The sequence below is a fragment of the Myripristis murdjan genome, chromosome 12 (assembly GCF_902150065.1).
Source record: "Myripristis murdjan chromosome 12, fMyrMur1.1, whole genome shotgun sequence".
In the NCBI taxonomy this organism is placed as follows: domain Eukaryota; kingdom Metazoa; phylum Chordata; class Actinopteri; order Holocentriformes; family Holocentridae; genus Myripristis; species Myripristis murdjan.
The window spans coordinates 28,962,985-28,982,846 of record NC_043991.1 but is presented as its reverse complement, the minus strand read 5'-3'; the positions used below and the strand labels follow the sequence as shown (position 1 = coordinate 28,982,846).

Below are 19,862 nucleotides of genomic sequence, written 5' to 3'. Positions count from 1 at the left end.
TGTGTATGTGTGTGTGTGTGTGTGTGTGTGTGTGTGTCTCATAGGGAGGTCCAGGTCATCTGTACTTACTGAAGAATAAAGTAGCAACCTTCGCCAAGGTGGAGAAGGAGGAGGACATGAGCCAGTGAGTTCCTTCAGCAATTTTCATTAAATTACAATGTTTTCAGTTCCCTGAGATTATTGTCATCAAGTGACTATCACTGCTCCCTCCCACCACTATAAATAAGAGAGAAGTAAGCCTCCCAACCCCAGATTTGTGATACCATGACAATGCACATCTTCCTTTTAGAGAGATACTTATATGAGACTGTAATTTGATGTTACTAGAGATTGTTTATTGAGTCATTATAAAGATTCTGATTACAGGTTGCATCGTTGCATATATGCAATCATCTGTAAATTGAGGTTGGATCTCTCGGTTGGATCTCTCTCTCTCATAAGGGGGGAGGAGGACAGAGAGGGAGATGGGGTGGAGGAGGCGTGAAAGGCAAAGCACAACTGCATTTTATTCTCTCTGTATTTTTGGAACTTGTAGTTGAAAACAGGGGGATCCTCATCTTTCGATATTATAACTCCATGTTGTGTAGCTGACTTTGACCTCTGACCTTGTCGGAGGGCGGGCAAGAGAAGAGATTCTTGGCAGGGAACAAAAAAGTGTTTTCTCTTTAGAACACTATGACTAATGTCTGTGTGCAGGTTCTGGAGGAGGCTCAGTCGCTTCATGAGTAAAGTCAACCCAGAACCCAACCTCATCCACATAATGGGATGCTACGTCCTGGGAAATCCCAACGGAGAGAAGGTATACATACACACACACACACACACACACACACACACACACACACACACACTATAGGAATTATAGGAATACTATTAGTATAGTATTCCTATATCAGTATGTCACTGTGACAACTAACGTCCAAGAGAAACACTTGAAATGAGCTTAGGTCTATTTAACAATTTATTTGTTTATATTTCCATATTTAAAAATGAAGAAAATAAGTCAGTTATAAGCTTCATTTAACCAGACATACCCGTGTGCTGTCTCAAGATTCTGTCTTACTCTTTCAACAAAGCTGCACGATCATTCAAACTGGCCCGCAATTACAGTCAAATTTTTATACAACTGACTGATAGTTTAAATGCTCAGTCATGTTTGTGTGGCTCTGTTGCATTTGATTCTGAGTGATTATAAATTGCCTTGAATATTATAAATGTGGTCCGTCAACACTGAAAGTTGTGTCATTGCATTTTCTGATTGCCAGGGGAAAAAAGAGAAAACAATCTGTTGTAGGTAATGGCTGCATCCAATTCGACTGTGGGGGTTCAGAGCCTGAGCGCTACTCTTTTACCTCTAATCCAGATTTCCATCAGGCAGGACTGAGAACAGGAAATCTCATCTTGAACACCACTAAAAATTCAAGCCATATCACACCCGCGTGATGCACACTGCAGCCTTTGTGTGTCAGTAAAATGTAGCTACAGAAGTAACCATTAGCCTGTTGCTGCAGATTCACCTCATTAGACCGTTGCAGGGACAGGGTGATGTTATATATGTGAGCTCGTGTGTTAGCACATTCGGACCATATTAATCATCACAACTATCATCACGCCTCGGTTTATTTTTGCCTGACTTTGCTCCAGTTTCGGTTAGCTCATGCAAGTTCACTATGTTTATGAGTGCGAGATCTATTTGAAATGAAGCCCACACAAGAAGCTGAGCAGAGGGTCATCTTCAATAAGACCTTGTTTATTCTAAGCACTGCACATGTTTTTCCTTACTCGAAATATCGGTGGATGGTTCATGTGACAGTTACATGAAATATGATAGTAATAAGCATTTGCATTAGACTCTCTTTGCTTTCAATACATGTAGGTGCATACGAATGCTGGCACAAGACCACAAACACACGTACACGGCAGCATGCACAAATGCAAAAACACACGCTTTGCACAGAACCATCGAGGACTGTGATGCCAGCACAAATAACTCAGCAGTCTGCATCAGCTTTACCAGTGTAATCCTGCATGTCATATGTATGTTTTTTGTCATGCCTAACAGTAAACACAGTATAGTCGTGTGGTATTTGCTCACTATTGGAAATTGCTCCTGTGGTATTTTTAAGATCACATGCCCGGGTGGCTCGCTGCCCAGAGTTTATGGAGATTTGTTCCCACATTTCTTCATATCCTCTCAATAATCACTTCCTCATCCTCCCTCCAATTTTCTCTGTCTGTCTCTCTTTGTCCTCTCTGTTCCTCTCCCTCCCCATGCATTTCATGCCCATATTCATGGTCTCCCGGTCCTCAGTTCGTCTCACTGAGAGGAAAAGAGAGAGATCCGCCCACTCTTATAGGTAGCTCCCAATAATTTGGCAAGATGATGTTTGGATTTCAGAGAGATCTTCATCAGGCAACGTTAACACAGATACAAAAGAAAGACTCAATGAGCGTGCATATTTGAAACCTCATGATCATCCACAGTTGTTATTCCACACATGTAGATTCATTGTTTTAATGGGTGTGCATACTACACCTCTCTAATCTGTTTGTCTCATCATCGCCATCTAATACTGCCTGCCTACCTTCCTCCCTCTCGCTTTCTTTCTTTCTTTCTTTCTCCTCTGTCCCTCCCCTCCCATCTCTTGCCCCTCCGACTATTATCTCATCCTGAGTAATGTTTCTGGATATAGCAGAAGTGCAGAGGCCAAGCGTCTGTAACAGGGGATAGGATGCTACACCTTTCTTCACTTAAGACACACATACAAACACACACACATGCTCACGCAAAGGCACACATGCACACACACATGCACCCAGACAATCAAGCAGGCACACACACGCACACACAAACACACACGCTACACCCAGGGGGCCATGTTTGACCTAACTGTGTCTGTTCCAGTCATGTCTGCCAAAGTGCTTGGTTACATAAAGCGGAGCTCTCTGGAGTTGACTGGCAGTCTGGCAGTCTGCAGAGCAAACTGCACATCAGAGATATCTCCACCCCTAAAGTCAAATACACACATACAGTTGGTGTCCTTCGGAAACACTGCATCCAAAAAGTCATCTTTCCAGGACTGGCAGAAAACTGGTTGGTTTTCTCGCTCGTGCCCATGAGAAAGAAGTCTGATGGCGATGGCCATCGGCTTGATTTGGCAGACTAGTCTTCCCAAATCCCTGTTCGACCCCTGTTCCTGTTCAGTAAGTTTAACACTGCCACATTTTACACTCCAGGCCACAATTAAAATGCTTAAAATGAACTGACAGGACGTCAGTTAATAGCAGCCAGGAAGTAATTTAACATATCATAATACTTGCAGGGCTAAGGCTTCCTGACTGCAAAGTTGAAAGGAATCTAAATATATCACTAATTTCTTGGGATATATATTTTAATATAGCAGACAGTCACTCGCATACGTGTGTATCTGTACACACATACACACAAGAGTATACCTGCTTAATTCCCTGTGATCCTGAACAGGATGTGTGGAAAATAGGTACAGAAAATGAATTAATAACATGTACATAGACTTGCATTTACAGCTGAGTGGGCAAACAGCAAGTAAAAACATAATGATCATCAAGCAGGCAGGAGATTAACTCAGCATCAAATCCAGGAAACGTTAATCATATCATTTAGTCAGTGTGTTAAATAAAAAGCTATTATCAAAGGGATCTAGTGGTTAAAGTGTAACAGAAATAGGCTACGCAGGTCAAGTTGTTATCCTCATGTCTTGTGTGCTGTGACACACACTTGAAACTCTAAGAATTCATCATTTTTTGTGTTTCTGTCTGTGGATTCAAGAGGAGCTCTGTACACATTATGGAAAATGGAAATGATTTTAATCTCTGTGCTTCAGTAGGTTAATTGTCCATCAATACAGTAGCCAATAAGCCAAATGTTTTTGTTAGCGTTTCCCAGACTTGATGAATTTGGCCCCTGATGCCCACATCTTGTGTAACCATAACAAAATGCTCACATTTCTACAAATGCAAATGCAAACTGTCAGCCAGCATCCCACACCCTTCTCATTTACAAATCAGTTCATTCTTTGAGTTTTCTTTTTTAGCAATGCTACTACTAGTGAGGAGTAGAAGAAGAGGAGAGCAAATGAGAAAAAAACTGAAGAATAGGCTTGGTTTGAAATAAATGTCTTTATAGGCATTTATGTTCCCAGGCATACATGCCAAAGTCATAACTGTCCATGTCATCAATATGCAGTTGCATGTGCTTGGTCAGCGTGCCATGCTAAACATTTGAAATTGAAATGGAGCTCGCACTGCTGAGTGAGCTACCATGTAAAGTTATCAGCTTCTGGCAGTGCCACCTATGGGCCAACTACCACCAAATTTGACATGGTCCCTCATGGTACATGCATGCATACTTTTTCAAATGTGCATATGCATGTAAGTTTGTTTAAGATAGAATAATGTGCATAGTTCATGGCAATTTTTGCAAATTAATCCCCGCCTACACATTTTGCCAATTAGAGTCCACTTATGGCCTGTTACTGAGATCCAGATATTTTTATGCTGTGTGATGTTTATTTATATATCACTTTTCATAGCAAAGTTTAAAGTGCCTTACAAAACATAATAAAGCAATAGACAATTCAAGATAAAAAACAGTTTAGTGATCATTAAGCCTGAGGAAGGAAACACACAAGGTGCACAATAAACAGAAAGAGCTTCCTTAGTTTTGACCAAAAAGATTAGTTTTACTGCAGTGTGAGTACAATTATAACCACTAATCACTAATATCAACATCTTCAAACAAAATATTACACACAGACAACAAATGTGACCTGCCTGAGGATGGACTCTGTGGTTGTACATTTATAGAGACTGAGGTTGTGAAAGTACTTGTACTTGTACCTCAAAAAAACAAAAAAAAACAAAAAAAAAAAAACAAACAAACAAAAAAAAAAAACAAAGAGAAAACTTTATTTTTTTTGTGCTAAAACTCTAAGGAAGCTCTCCTGTTTATTGTGAAATACGTAGCCCTGTTGAGCCTTCTGTTTCCACCGTTCCTGAAGATACTGTTGCACAAGGAGCTTCATATGTTGTGAAAGATGTTTCTTAAAAAAGGGGAGAAAATGAAAATAAATACAATAAAATTACATAAAATAAATAATGATTGAATTTGAGTTAAGACAATTGCTTTATGGGTAACACTTTATGAGTACAACAATTAATGTTAGTTAACGTTAGTTAATGCCGTAATGGTTAATTAACTGTTAGTTAATGATTATTATGGCATTTACTAATGTTATTAATATCTACAACAACCCTTCAATAACATATAAATTAATACCTTAGCATGAACAGCATTAGTACATGATTCTTAGACACATTAGTTAACGGTTAGTTAACTGTTAATGTTTAGTACCTGTTACTTAATGTTTATTACAGCATTAACTAACGTTAATTGTTGTACACTTATTGTAAAGTGTTACCGCTTTATGTAAAAGTAGGCCTTAGCAGTTTCTTTTCCTGATCTTTCACTGCAAGAAAAAGTCATTCATATCATATTCAGTGTAAAATCTTGTTTTTCTTAAAACGTGAAAAACTGCCAGTGCGAGAAGATCAACCCATTTATTTCCGGGGCTTATCAACGTGTTTCTAGAATGTTCTTGTAGCATCATTTTCAACACATATTTTCAATAAAAGTGTGATGATCTGCCTTATTCTGCCTTGTTTCAACATATTTATACTTGTTCCCCAAAAAATTCCCAAAATTAGTGAAAAAGCATTGGAAACAAATGGCATTATCTCAACCCACTGACAGTGACCAAAAAAAACCCAAAAGATTTTAATGGTGAATCTGATACTAATTGAATTGTTATGATGGATATTTCTTGCAGTGTGGGACTATTGTAGGATATGAAAGGGTGCATTCTGATAGTGAACCTGTGAGAAGTCAATGTTGCACCTTGAAAAGACTAATAAGGGGCCTGGAGAGGAGCAGGAATTCCTGTGCAACTTGCCCTCCAATCTCATTTCTGTCCTTCTTTGTACCTGAACAGGAAGAATGATCATGTCTCTGTGGCAGGAATGAGGCAGGAGGTGTGTGTGTGTGTGTGTGTGTGTGTGTGTGTGTGTGTGGGTGGGTGAGTGTGTGTGCATGTGTCAGCACAATATGTCTGAAGATCTGGGCTCCCCTGCCGAGAGTGTGTCCAAGTGCAGCAGGATTAATTGGTATGTGTTTTCTTATCTCGGTCCAACAGCTGTTCCAGAAGCTGAAGAATCTGATGAGGCCTTATTCTGTCGAGTTCGAGTCACCACTGGAGCTGTCTGCACAGGGTGGGTCCAAACACACACACACACACACACACACACACATACATCCATACACATGGTAATGCACATGTACATACACATAGTGATGTAGACATTCATTCCAAGTGACACAGACAAATCTATATGTTCTTCTAGAGGAGGAATTCACTGAGTCATCTGATCCCGGAATTAAAATTGTCATTTCGTCAGCTGCCTCTGTCTCACATCCCCCCGTCTCCCCTTCCTCTCCTCTGTTTTGATCTATTTATATTCATCGCCTTCTCTTACTCCCTCTCTCTCTCCCTCTGTCTTTCTTGTCTCGCTCACCTTCTCTATTTAAGTAATGGTTTGATATGTTGGAGTGAATTCGGTTCTTTGTTGCTGAAGTTATGGATGTTAAATGCTAGATAATGACTCCAGCACTGTTCAGACCTCAAACTCCACTTTCTGTTGCTCTTGCCAAACGCACCATTTTGGGAGAAAGCACAGCATAATATCACAAAAGCTGCAGGGCATGACGGATTCCCACCTATAATCCTCAGACAGACAGTGTGCCTACCTGCTGGCAGTGGTGCTCATCAGCATCTTTAACTGCATCCTGCCAAGAAAAACCCCCATCTACTGTACTTCAAGCTATCCACTATTGTTCCTATGCCCAAAATCGACTAGATTACCTGCTACAGCGACTACAGTTCAGTAGCACTGACCTTTACTTTCCTATGCAGGAGACGTTTGAGCACCTGTTAATGTCTTATTTTTTCACACATCCACTCTGTGGCCCCCTGCAAGGTGTTGGGAGCAGGGAAGGTCAGTCCAGTCAAGTACCACCCGTCCTTCAAGTTTCTGTGCCACCTCAACTTTTGCACACCTCATCCACACCCCGCTTCATTCACAGGCTACTTCCATCAGTGTCTTTGGAAAAAAAATAAGGATGACTCAGTGGTTAAATTCACCTGTATTGAATGTAAAAGTACATGAAACCTATTTGTATAGGCATTTTGTGACAAAAAGGGGGTGAACCTAGGAAAAATTGTAACAGAAACTCTTTCAACTTTTTTAGTCTCATAAGTATGTTGGTTATAACATATCAAAAGTCCTAAGAAATCCCAGTGGTGGAAAGTATTGAAAAATGCTGAAATAGGTGATGTCTCAATTTCCCATTGACACCCATGTTAAAACAATCATTTATGTAAACTAGGCAAAAAGTTCTGCACCGCTTTTTCAGTCTATAATTTCTCCCCTTTATTTATACCCAATAGTGTTGTATCTTGTACCGTTGTAAAGCCTGATTCGTCCTCTTTCCAATGAGATACAACTTGTAAGGATCCTGCATTTCTGGAATGAGTGACACCGGTAATTGTGTGGCAAACAACCAATTTTTTTTTGGACAAAATCCCCTGCAATATTTTTTCAGTTGATCATTTCTCCCATTTAACAATACCGATTGGTGTTGTCTTTTATACTGTTAGGAAGCCTGATTAGTCCCCTTTTCATTGAGAAATAAGTTGTAAGGATTGTCAATTGATTGGTATGACCAACATGGCTAAACATGTCCCCTCCCCCCCTTTTTGAGAGGAGCAAAATCCTATTCCATGTGTTTTCAGTTGATCATTTGCAATTTTTCCTAGGTCACTTTGCATAATGCCCATACAATATTGTTTGAGCAACACATTTTATATATGTGTAATCTCAAAATCTAATCTCACAATGCAAAATGCTCATGGTATGAATAGTTAACATTAGCTTCATACATGAGTCTCACTATGGGCAGCAGCACCTGATATCAAAATCTGACCACAGGAAGTTGTGCTCTCTCACCTGCTCTGCTCCTGGTTCAGTAACTACCTCCTGCCACCCGTCTGGTGACTCCACTGACATCAGCCCCTACACCCTTAATGGGCCTTACCTCCAACAATAATGAATCCATGTACAGGACAGAGGTAGACCAAGTCACATCAAGGTGTGCTACCAATCATCTGGACTTGAACACACTTGCTTGAGACAAATGGTTCATTTCAAAAGGAGCCCAGCTGCCTGTCAGCCCCTGGAGATCTGTGCTCAACCTGTGATCTCAAACCATTAACTAAAGTTTCCTCAGTTCACCGTCTCTAACACTCTCAAATGAAACTGAAACATCTACTTATATCAATATAATTTTTGTACTTAATTCACCAGGTGAATGAACAGACCTGTTTTTATTTATTCATCAAGTAGGTAAGTGTGTAGCAGATGTCAGTGCTTAGTCAGAACAGACGGAAAAAAACAAACAAAAAAACATAAAAGCAGTCAAAAATCATGGTGGAAAATAGTAGATAAAAGAATTATTAAGGAAAAATCAAGGTAAACAAAAAGCTACAGACAGAGATGGAAAAGACAAGCTAAAGTATGCCTAGTCTTGCACTGTCCACAGAGCTTAACACCATCAGACGAGAGTTCCAGAGTCTAGACGCCACATCCTCAAATGCCTAATTACCTTCAGGTCTCAGCGTGGAGTGGGGCACAACCAGCAAGCCCTGTGTTGGCACAGGGATGAAGTAACTCACTAAGTGGGCGCCTGACCATGCAGAGCTCTAAATATGAAAAAGGGAATTTTGAGTTGAACTTGACGGAGAGCCAATGTAACAATATCAAAATGGGTTTTATGTGGGACCTTTGAGCGGAAGCCTAGTGGTGGCATTCTGGACCATTTGTATAGAATCCAAGACGTGCTGAGGCAAGTAAAAACACAGTTACGCTAGGTGTAATGGAAGATAATCTGCCTCGAAAGATAATATGGGCCTAAGTTTAGCAATATTATTTAAGCAGTTAAAACAGGAGCAACTCAAAAACTTGACATGCTGGTTAAAAGTCAAGGCTTGGTCAGCAATGACACATAGATTTGTGATGTAGATAGATAGATAGATAGATAGATAGATAGATAGATAGATAGATAGATAGATAGATACTTTATTCATCCCGAAGGAAATTCACAGTTTTTCAGCAGTATCCACAGATTACAGATTAAAAAATTAAAATAAAGAATAAGATCTAAGTACAACAGAATAAGATCTACACTGCAAAAACTCAAATCTACCAAGATTATTTGTCTTATTTCAAGTCAAAAATGTTTTATTACTAGTCAAAATATCTCATTACACTTAAAATAAAACATGATCACCTCAGAAGTAACTTGCTTTTAGACAATTGTCTCTTGTTTCAAGTGAAAATTTGCTTGAAACAAGTGAAAATTTGCTTGTTTCATTGGCAAAATTTGTTTCTTGTTTCTAGCTAATTTTCACTTATTTCAAGTGAATTTTCACTTTTTCCACTGGCAAATTTTGCCAATGAAACAAGCAATTTTCACTTGTTTCAAGTGAAAATTCACTTGAAACAAGAGACAATTGTCTAAAAACAAGTTACTTCTGAGGTGATCATGTCTTATTTTAAGTGTAATGAGATATTTTGACTAGGAATAAGACATTTTTGACTTGAAATAAGACAAATAATCTTGGTAAGATTTTGCGTTTTTGCAGTGTAAGTACAGCCCAGCGTGCAAAAAGCAATATGCAAAAAAAACGTGTGCATAGGTGTATAAAATGTGCATAGATGTAGGTCAATGTGCAAATTTAGAAGATGATGAAAGACCCAAAATATTCGTAGGGTAATGATGTGATTCTGATTCTTAAACTTTTCCTTTTTCATGCATTCATTCAGGAAAAGAAATGATTGAGATGTACTTCGACTTCCGCCTCTACCGACTTTGGAAAACACGCCAGCACTCCAAACTCTTGGACTATGAGGATCTGTTGTGACGGTGAACCTGGCTAACGGTACAGCGGAGCCTCCACAGCCAGGAGGAACTTCTCCAAACTGAACATGACTCCACTGAATCCCCCTGTGTAACAACCAGTCATACCTGCTTTCATCCTAGAGAGGAGAGGGAGAGGAGGATCGGGGATGAGAGGACAAAGAGGTTGGATGCTTAAGAGAACGGAGTTTTAGAGTAGAGGAAGAGGAGAGTGAGGAGGCTGGCACCAAATTAGATCATGCCATGCTTCCTGTGTTAATGAATAGGAAATGAATGAATAACAAAAAAGAGGGAAAAGTAGAGAGAAAGGGATTGTAAACATTAGAAAGTCACCAACTCTCTCCACCTCTTGAGTTTGAAAGCAACAAGGAGCATCTAAAATTGAAATAATGTAAACAAACAAAACACATTTTGTAACATCTCCGTTGGAAGGACATACTTTTTGAGGCTGATGTGCTTCAGAAATTGTTGAAATTCATGCTGTCATAATATCATTCTATGTTTTGACTGGACCTCTCAGATAATCTCAGACCCCAAGAGATATGCATAGATATAAATCCATATCTATATGTGTGTATATATCACATGAATATATAGCATAGCTTTAGTCATGCAAAGAATACTATATATGATAATAATGATACATCATTTATTTTTGATGTGTGTTGTTGTGCAATTTCATATGGAAATACTTTTGAATAACTCAGGTTTTAGCCATGAAGTAATTAATCTGTTTGTCGGGTCTATTCTATCAGATATTGTAATCTTCATCGCCATCGCTTGGGATGAATGTATTATCTCTCCAGAAATTTGTCTTCAATTTGAGGAGTTGAACTTTGTGTTTTTGGTAAAAAAAAAAAGAAAAAAAATGGAAAAAAAAGGAACCTGTACAGTATGCCAATAACGTGTATGTATGTGTGCGTGTGTGTGTGTGTGTGTGTGTGTGTGTCTGCCATGCTTGTATACAGTACATGCTGGTGTGTAATTTCTGTTTCTGCTCCTTCGTCAAGTTCAATTATCACCTCCCAAAGTTAGATTTCTCTCTCTCTGTCCCTCTCTCTGTCTCTCTCTTTCTCTCACAAACACACACACACACACACATACAAAGATAGTTTAGTATGACTCATGATGTCAAGTTGGATGTAACAGCCAGTCAACTGTCCCAGGCCCCGTATTGTAGGAGCTGCCCTATTGATCCCTCCTGCTCTCTGCATCAGAGGTGAAGCCACTTAGCTGGCCCCTGTCAGAGGAGCTGGCTGCTCTCGCTGTCTGCTAGACACTGTCGGCTTCCAGCGCGGCGGCCAAACGAGCTCTGCCACCTCTCACTCCACTGGGCTGGGATCCAGTCAGAAAATCGGAGCTCTATGAATTGAAGTGATCTGCCAGGAGTTGAAGCTCGCTATTAAGCAGCCATCTGCTGCCTCTGCCAGGTGTCGGCTAGTTGTGTACCAGAATTATGCACTTGAGGGTGTGTGTGTGTGTGTGTTTGTGTGTGTGTATGAGTGTGTGCATGCGGCCTCTCGGTTTGTGTCTGTCTCTGACACTATTACACAACCTGAGGTGTCAGTTTAAGGATAGTAGAGTCTGTAGATTAAGAGAGCAGCTGCTGAGCTTTAGTCCTGGACAGCAGTCAGAAACAACATGCACGAAACACACACATAGATGCATAAACACACACACACACACACACACACACACACACACACACACACACACTTACACTCACAAACTGAACATAGGCTCTTCAAGCCAAGATATTGTATATCTGTGTATGGGAAATGCTTTTCCGTTCCATTTTGTTTGGACGTGTTATTTGGAGCATTATGTGAAGTTTTTTTGGGGTTGAAGTAGAGCACTCTCACTCGAGTGGCCTCCCCTCCATCTCTCATCTTGTAGTAATGGAGGCACTGATATAACCGCCACTCCAGTTCTGTGTATGCCCTTGCCCTCACTGACACTGCAATGCTGATTGTCTGGCACAGATAAGTGATCTGTGAGCCTGAGTCACATCGCACTTGTTTTCACTGCAGCTTTAAAAACAGTTGGGGAGCCTGTTGTGTTGTTAACTCACTTTAACTCACTTTTAAAAAAAAAAACGCTCTTCAAAGCTTCTTATGCAACCGAATATTTCTCTGAACCTTACCCAGATATCATTGTAAATCACAAAGCGCAAGACTTCAGTGTAAAGCAGGGATGTTCTGTTGATGTTCAGTCGATGTCGTGTCGACTGTTTATTCTTTGGTTCTTGGTCGGTCTGTTAGTTTGGTCCAGACGGCCCCATCATGGTTCTTCACCATGACATTTAGTGAAAACAATCATGTTGATCACGTTCATGATCATTCAATTTGTCCATTCTGGTGACCCTATGACCTTCCCTCTAGTGCTACCAACAGGTCACATTTTCATTTGGCACACTAATATCTAAAAAACTAATGTAGCGTTGCCGTGGAATTTGGTGACAGCATGCACGTTGGCTAGAGGATGGAACCTGGCGACTTGGGTGAATCCATGACCTTCACACTAGCACCACCAGCAGGCCCATCAGGGCATTAACGTCATAAATACCGCGCTTCTTTGATGGAGAGAGGACTGTCGTATCCAGGCTGTAAAGAAATGACTGGCAGTGGATTTAACAAAGCCAAGCCATAATGTAAAGAGCACTCAGGAGTTGGAGACAGCTTTTCTCTTCTCCTTCCTCCCCAAAAAAGCATTTCACTGGTAATCTAATTAAAGATGCAAATGTGTTTTTGTCTTTCTCAATCTGTCAGATTATTCACTTTTTCATCTTGTTTGACATATTGAAAATTTGAAGAGAAAAAAAAAAACATGTTGAAGGGCAATGTGTATTTTTCTGTTGCAGAGGATTTTCTTCTATCCATTAGCTCAAAAATAATGACTTAGGGCGAACTTGAGCTCTGACTCTGACCTTGTGTTCGATGAGGACTAACAGATTAAGGAGGCAGACCTTGGACTATATTAAAACACATATTGATGTCATCCATTTGAGACTTTCAAACCATTACAAGCTTTAATGGCAGAAACTTAGTTTGACAGGACTGCACTTAGAGAAAAAAAAAAGGTTTGAAAGTGTGTTTCAGCTCAGCTCTCCCTCTCTGTAATGACTTCCTCTGCCAGTTATCTCCAAGAATATAGAGACATAACTCTTTGCTCCGCTATCACCCCTTCACCACGACTCTCTGTACTACATACCTGTAACTGGAGAGGAGACTTGACGGAGCCTCTGCACCTAGAAAACCTGCCTCATTTAAAACAGTGCTGTGAGATCAATTTGAGTGTGACTACCTGATAAAACCTGACAGCTACTTCACCCGAGTCCATGTTTCCTTAGGCGACGTGAGGTTCCGGGTTACATAAAGTCTTGGAAAATATGTGTTAAATAATTAACTTTATCAGACCCATCAGGCATGGGGTTAGCACATATGTTGGAAACTGCGTCAGTTGGGTTCCACTTGAAACTGATACACAACTCCAGTTTTTAAAGGTCTTTTAAAGGTTACATTTTAATTTCCCAGTGGATTACATTGGCACAAGAGGGCTATATGGGAAAAATCCATGATCTGTGCATTATATAGTCCACTTATGGTCCACGTCTCGTTGGAACAGCATGGTTTTACTGGATGGCTTTATAGGATGTACATAATTTTCTTTGCATTGCCTTCCGGCTTGTTTTTCTTTGACTGCAGGAAAATATCCAAACGCTGTTGATAAACTATAAGCCATCAATGACATGCAGATGGGGGAGTGTGTGCAATGTGATAATTGTTTCTTATTTTCTATTTTCCCTTTTTTCTTTTCTTTTTTTTTTTTTTTCAAGCACTCCACCAATTGTCAATGTGTTTCTATGAGGTAGGTAACTGTAGTTACAAACAATAAAAATGAGTCTATTGATTAAATCTCTGTTGGTGGTAAGTGTTGGTTAAGGGCATAAACTGTGTCAAAATTGGGGAAACAGTATGAAAACACTGTACTGTATGTAAACTGACTTTCTAATAAAAAAAACATATTTTCCAGTAAAAATGTTCCAAGTAGAGAATCAAAATACGCCTCATTTATTATGACTTTATTTCCGTGATTTATTATTATGTCGGACTAAATGTCTGACTAGACAAAGCAGAGATGATTTGAGCTACAGAAACCATATAAAGACAATAACTTTTTGAATTTTTCAGCTCTTCTCTCCCCTGTTGCATCACACACTACAAAAAAAAAAAGAAAAAAAAAAAGGTGATTTTGAATGTCATGCACATTTTACATCACAACAAACCATTTTGCAAATTATGCAGGGGTACTAGAAATTTCCCAGCATATCCCTCAATTTTTTAATCGGGAAGTTTTTAGTTGAAACACCCACCTTTTAATGTTCTCTGTGGCTGAGTAGTCTCCATTCATAAACCATGGAACTGATGATTGGCTGTGTAAAGCAAGCGTTTCCCTGGGGACTCCTCTCTGGTGGAGGGACCGTTTCACTTTGTGTGCTGCTGCTTTTAGGGAAATTAAGATGGATGACTTAACTGCAGTGATGGAATACTGGTGTGAAGAAAGTCTGAAGTCTCTGAAAGTTCATTTTCATATCTAATAGTGGAATGAATAGAAACAAAAAGATACACAGAAATTTGAATGTGATACTTGTTGTCTACATTACACTAAAATAAAATCAATCTCATATCTAGTATGTATCAAATCTAGTATGATTTGATACATAGTATTAGTATATATTAGTATAGTATAAGATGTGTGTGTGTGTGTATGTATGTATATATATATATATATATATATATATATATGTGTGTGTGTGTGTGTGTGTATGTATGTCTGTATATATATATATATATATATATATATAATTTTTTTTAATATTTATATATTTTTTAATCCCCATACCCTTCCCCAGGGGGCCGCTACCCCCACCTAGGCCGTTATTAGAAATAAGAGTTTGCTCTTAATTAACTTGCCTTGCTAAATAAAGGTTGATGATGATGATGATGATGATGATGATGATAAGATATTAGTAGTATTAGTATTAGTATATATTTGTCATCTAGTCAAATATTTAGTCTTAAAAATCTTGGTTTTCTTAACAGCAGCACAGTATAAATATGTCGTAGCCCCTCAGAATAAAGCAGATCAGCCCACTAGTATCGAGAAAATCACACTTTTAGAAAATTCAAGAAAAAAATGTATTAGTGTGGATTATCTTATCCCAGAGGCAGATATGTTTTTCTTCTGTTGTGTAAGAAAAACATACCTCTGAGACTGACTGTGAGACTAAATGACTTGACATATAATAAATTCCACTGACCCCTGCAGTCAGCTAAGGATTAATGCAGCAGAATCAGTGACTGACTGCGTGGAAAGCAAATATGCTCTTTGCACAGGCCGAGAATGCTGTCGACTCGTGCGCAGTGGAAAGCTTTGACAGAAACTGAAAGAGGTGGCTAGATGAGACTGGTCTGAAACCAACAAGGACAGAAAACATCCAGCATGAAGGGAACAGGGGCTTTCAAGTACGGACTTCTTTATGTCTCAAATAAAAGCAGTGTGTGGAGCTATCATTTCATCCCTGTGACGGATATGTCTTTTGTCCCTTTATGTGACACTTTTCACATCCTCAGTACCAGACAAAGAACTGGAAGCACAGAAAGTTGAGAGACGGGAAGACAAAAACAAGTCTTACTCTGAATTTTTTTTTTTTTTTTTGTCGTGCAAGTTAATGTAGGCAAACGCAGACGAGGCATTCTAGTGGCGGTGGTTTTATTGAGCATCAGTGTTGTTTTCAGGTACCTTATCTCCCCGTCCCAGAAATGCCTCTATCCCTAATCTCCATCAGCCTTTCATGCTCTCCCTCTCCATTCTCTCTCTCCCACTTGACTTAGCATGGAGGTTTGATATGCAAACAAGGTTTTCAAAACATGATAAACACTGAGAATATTCAGGTGCGTTCCATTTTGCAAAACCCATGTCTTGTTTGTCTTAAGATTCAAAAGTCCCTCTTTAACCTCTCCCCCCACACTCACATCTGCCTTTGCAAATCTCATGCCTGTCTCGCTTTTGTCCCTCCTTCCCTCTGATCTTGCATGTGATAGAGAAAAATGAAACGAGGGGAGGATGTGAACAAGGACACACAAGCAACAATGTGTGAGCATGTTTGTGCACACTCTCAGAAAAAATACTGGTTCTTAAATGGCTCTTCAAAAAGCTCTCTGGTTCTACAGAGAACCATCACCAGTTGAAGAACCTCTTCATTTCGGGTCTGGTTCTTCACACACTTCCTGTGGTTCTTTAAAGTGCTAAAGGTTCTTCATTTTTATTGGAGTTATTTGGTAGTGGCAGCATGAAATTAGGACTGCAGCAAACAATTATTTTCATAAGATTCATCTGCACATTATTTTCTCAATTAATCTATTAATCATTTGGTCAATAAAACATCATAAAGCAGTGAAAAATACCCGTCACAGATGCCATATGTAGGAAAAAGGGACCTCGTGCTAAAAGGTTTTTTGTGGAACCAAAAATGGTTCTTCTATGCCATAGAAGAACCATTTTTGGTTCCAGTTAGCACCTTATTTTTTCTGTGTGCAAGAATGTGTGTGAAAGAAGGACACAAAGAGGACAAGAGTGAAAGACAAAGAAAGGAGATAAAGTGATTGTGGCATTAGGACAGACAGAATGAGGTGAGAAAAAGAGACAGTGAGAAAATCAGTTCAGTACTGCATCACTTTCAAAGCTATGAATATTACAACAGAATAAAAATAATTAAAACGTTACATATAAATATAATCAGACAGACAGCTCATGGCACATGACACCCCACACTTTGAACCTGTCCTCTAGTCATTGTCTGCAGTTCATGAGGGCGAGTGAGAATTGGGCCGATAAATTTCTCCCCGGCTCAGCAATCACAGCCCGTCAGCCTTTCCTGGGAAGAAAGACAGCCGGAGGACGATCTCTCTGAGAAACCGTTACTCTCCCTGCGATGTCCTCCGGAGTGCCTCAAGGTCAAAGAAGCCTCCCTGCGACGCACCTCCTTGCAAACTGCAGGGCACAAATCAGAGGCTGTGTTTAACACTGACAAAAATGGCACTCTGGGTAAATTTTGCCCAGCAGTGAAAACAGTTGCACCAAAGTCTGTATTTACATGTACAACTGGTGTTTTTGTCACCAACAGATAAACACAGAAAAATTGTCCTTGCAAGACACTGTATTCTGATGCAAAGCCTGTCCTGTATGTCTCGTCTGAAATAACCTTGTTGCATCTTACCTATTTATTTAATATACATTACATTGTGTGACGTGGATTGACAGGTGGATACTTTTTCCCTATGTGATTTGCTTAAAATCTGCAACAGCTCTGTTTTAGCACTGCGTGTGTTATCAAAAGGGTGTCGGCCTATTTCGCCTCCTTTCAAACTGCTCCTTGACGTTACATAACACAGGGCACTGGACCAAAAAGGACACTTAGGTCATGCAGGAGCAGAGAATAGCTGGCTTGCTGCAGTGGCTCGGTTTTCTTCACAGGGCTTCCCAGCAGTCTAAGACACATCATTAGTTATTTTGTGGTTAAACACTGGGTCACAATGTGTGGATGCAACCCTGACAAAAGGCATTTCTTAAGAGCAAACACACCTGCACAACTTCATTCGAGTGCACGGCTGCAAGAACGCTGAGCAGACTCCTTTTGGTGCGCTTTGTCTGTGTTTCTGCTTTCTTCTTGATTTTTCCACAGCCTCCAGTTGATAAACAATTAACTGTTCATGAGGAGTGAAGGCTCACATTCTCCCACAATCAGCACTTCCCAGCTGCTGATGTGGGCCTTTTAGGCTCCCTCATGTGGCCCTGCAGGAGGTATATCACCACAAGTCAAGACGTGAACTAGCCTTTCAGCTGCGTTTCCTCTCTTGCATGGAAAACTTCACGTTGTTTTGAGGTGAGCCGAGGTTCTGGTAAGACTGAGACTCAGCAAATAGGGTCATGATTTATGTTTTCTGCAGATGGTTTCATGTTCAAGTCTTATTATTATTTTTCACACAAATAAAGGGATTTCAGGATCGTTTGATCGTTTGATCGTTTGAGCTACTCTTAAATATTGGATATTTCAGATATATACAAGGATACAAGGAAGTTTATTGGTCATTATACAACAGGTTGTATAATGAAATTAAAATGTGGTTCCCTCTTGATTGATTAATTGATTGTATAAAAAGTAAAATTATTAAGCCTGGAGGAGTGCAGATGGTGCATTTAGTAGTCTCACAGCCTGAGGGAAGAAGCTGCTCTGTAGTCTGGTGGTACGGCAGCGGATACTTCTGTATCTTTTGCCTGATGGCAGCAGGGTGAACAGGCTGTGGCTGGGGTGGCTGTTGTCTTTTAGGATCTCGCCTCACCTCCCCAATATCACTGGTGCTTGGTAGATGGGTGCCAATGATGTTTTGGGCAGTTTTAATCACTCGTTGCAGAGTCTTCCTGTCCTGGGCCGTGCACATCCCATGCCAGTTTGTGATGTTTCCAGTCAGGATGCTTTCAATCGCTCCTTTGTAGAAGTTGACAAGAACGCATATAAATATGCACAATGAGTTCAGACATTTTCCAATTTGGAAAACACCAGTTCTTTGGCATGGTTTGTCTGAATACTATGAATAATTGAACAAGGATTTGACATCCATATTTGCGCCACATATATTGCATGGGAAAAAGTGCAATGAAGGTTTTCAATTCATCTGCAGACATTTTGCACATTTCATGTCCGGGACCTTGTGTTGGCCCTCATCACACTGTTGTTCTCAGGGCGTGTGACTAATCATGTGTGCAAAATTTGTTTCTTGATGGCACTTGATGGCTTGATGATTGGGAAAAACTGCACCAGCCTTTTAACAGTGAAGGGACTGTCACTAACATGCATCTTCTCCAAATCATGTACAGACACCATTGCTTTATCAACTCTTATCCCCCAGCTCACACACCACACTGTTCAGAATTCCCAGCTTGCTGAGTCGGGGATGAATTGCATCATTCATGCCATTCCTTTCAACAAACTGAAGCTGATTGGTCCGTCTGAATCTTGGATAAGCCCATCTCTTCTTCACGCCACCAATGCACTGGGTCGCCAGAATCATATCACTGTGTGTGAGACGTTCACCTGGCTCGTGAGGCTTCCATTCTGTTGTGCTGGTTTTCGAAAGCAGCCAAGATGGTTTCACGTAGAATGGTGTGATCAATAAATCACAAGAAAAAAGTCTTACTTGGTGGTCACCCAGATTATCCGTATCCACATATATTTTTCATGACATGCATGTTTGCTTATTATTTGTCGCTGACTTTGATTTTCCAACCACATAGAGTGTGTCTGCAATGCTGTTTAGCAGTCTAGATGTTGGAGTTTCCCATCAGCACATGAACACACCACAGGACATGTAGACCTCAAACCAAAATGGGGATTAAACTGAATTACCATACAACAATAGAGTAACTGACAAAAATAAACCCAGGCAGGATGTTCAGTGTCGTCCATTATCTCAATTTTCAAGTCTGTGAAAGCAGCTTTTTTTGTTCAGAATGGAAATGAATGGCTGTCTGAGGGTTAGGAAACATCTAACAAAAGAGAATGGTATGCTTTGGACAATGGTCAGCAGTTAATATAATGTATGAATAAATTGTACTGAATGGACTAAATGATGCAAAAACATCAGCATGGCCCTTTAAGTTCCAGCCAACCACTGTACATGGCCCATTCTGTGGCAATATCTGTCAGCTGCTTCCAGTCTTTAGTGCACACCAT

The 19,862-nt window shown here is 40.0% G+C and overlaps 1 protein-coding gene across 1 annotated transcript in view; it reads left to right on the top strand.

Annotated features, from left to right (window-relative positions):
• nsmfa (NMDA receptor synaptonuclear signaling and neuronal migration factor a) overlaps positions 1–12,213 on the top strand; it is a 70,275-nt gene extending 58,062 nt beyond the window's left edge. The window contains exons 12-15 of the mRNA XM_030066103.1: positions 45–124; positions 697–799; positions 6,231–6,306; positions 9,976–12,213. Of these exons, the coding sequence (XP_029921963.1) occupies positions 45–124; positions 697–799; positions 6,231–6,306; positions 9,976–10,073 (357 nt within the window). The 3' untranslated portion in view covers positions 10,074–12,213. The remainder of the gene's footprint in view (positions 1–44; positions 125–696; positions 800–6,230; positions 6,307–9,975) is intronic.
• Positions 12,214–19,862: the final 7,649 nt, after the last annotated feature.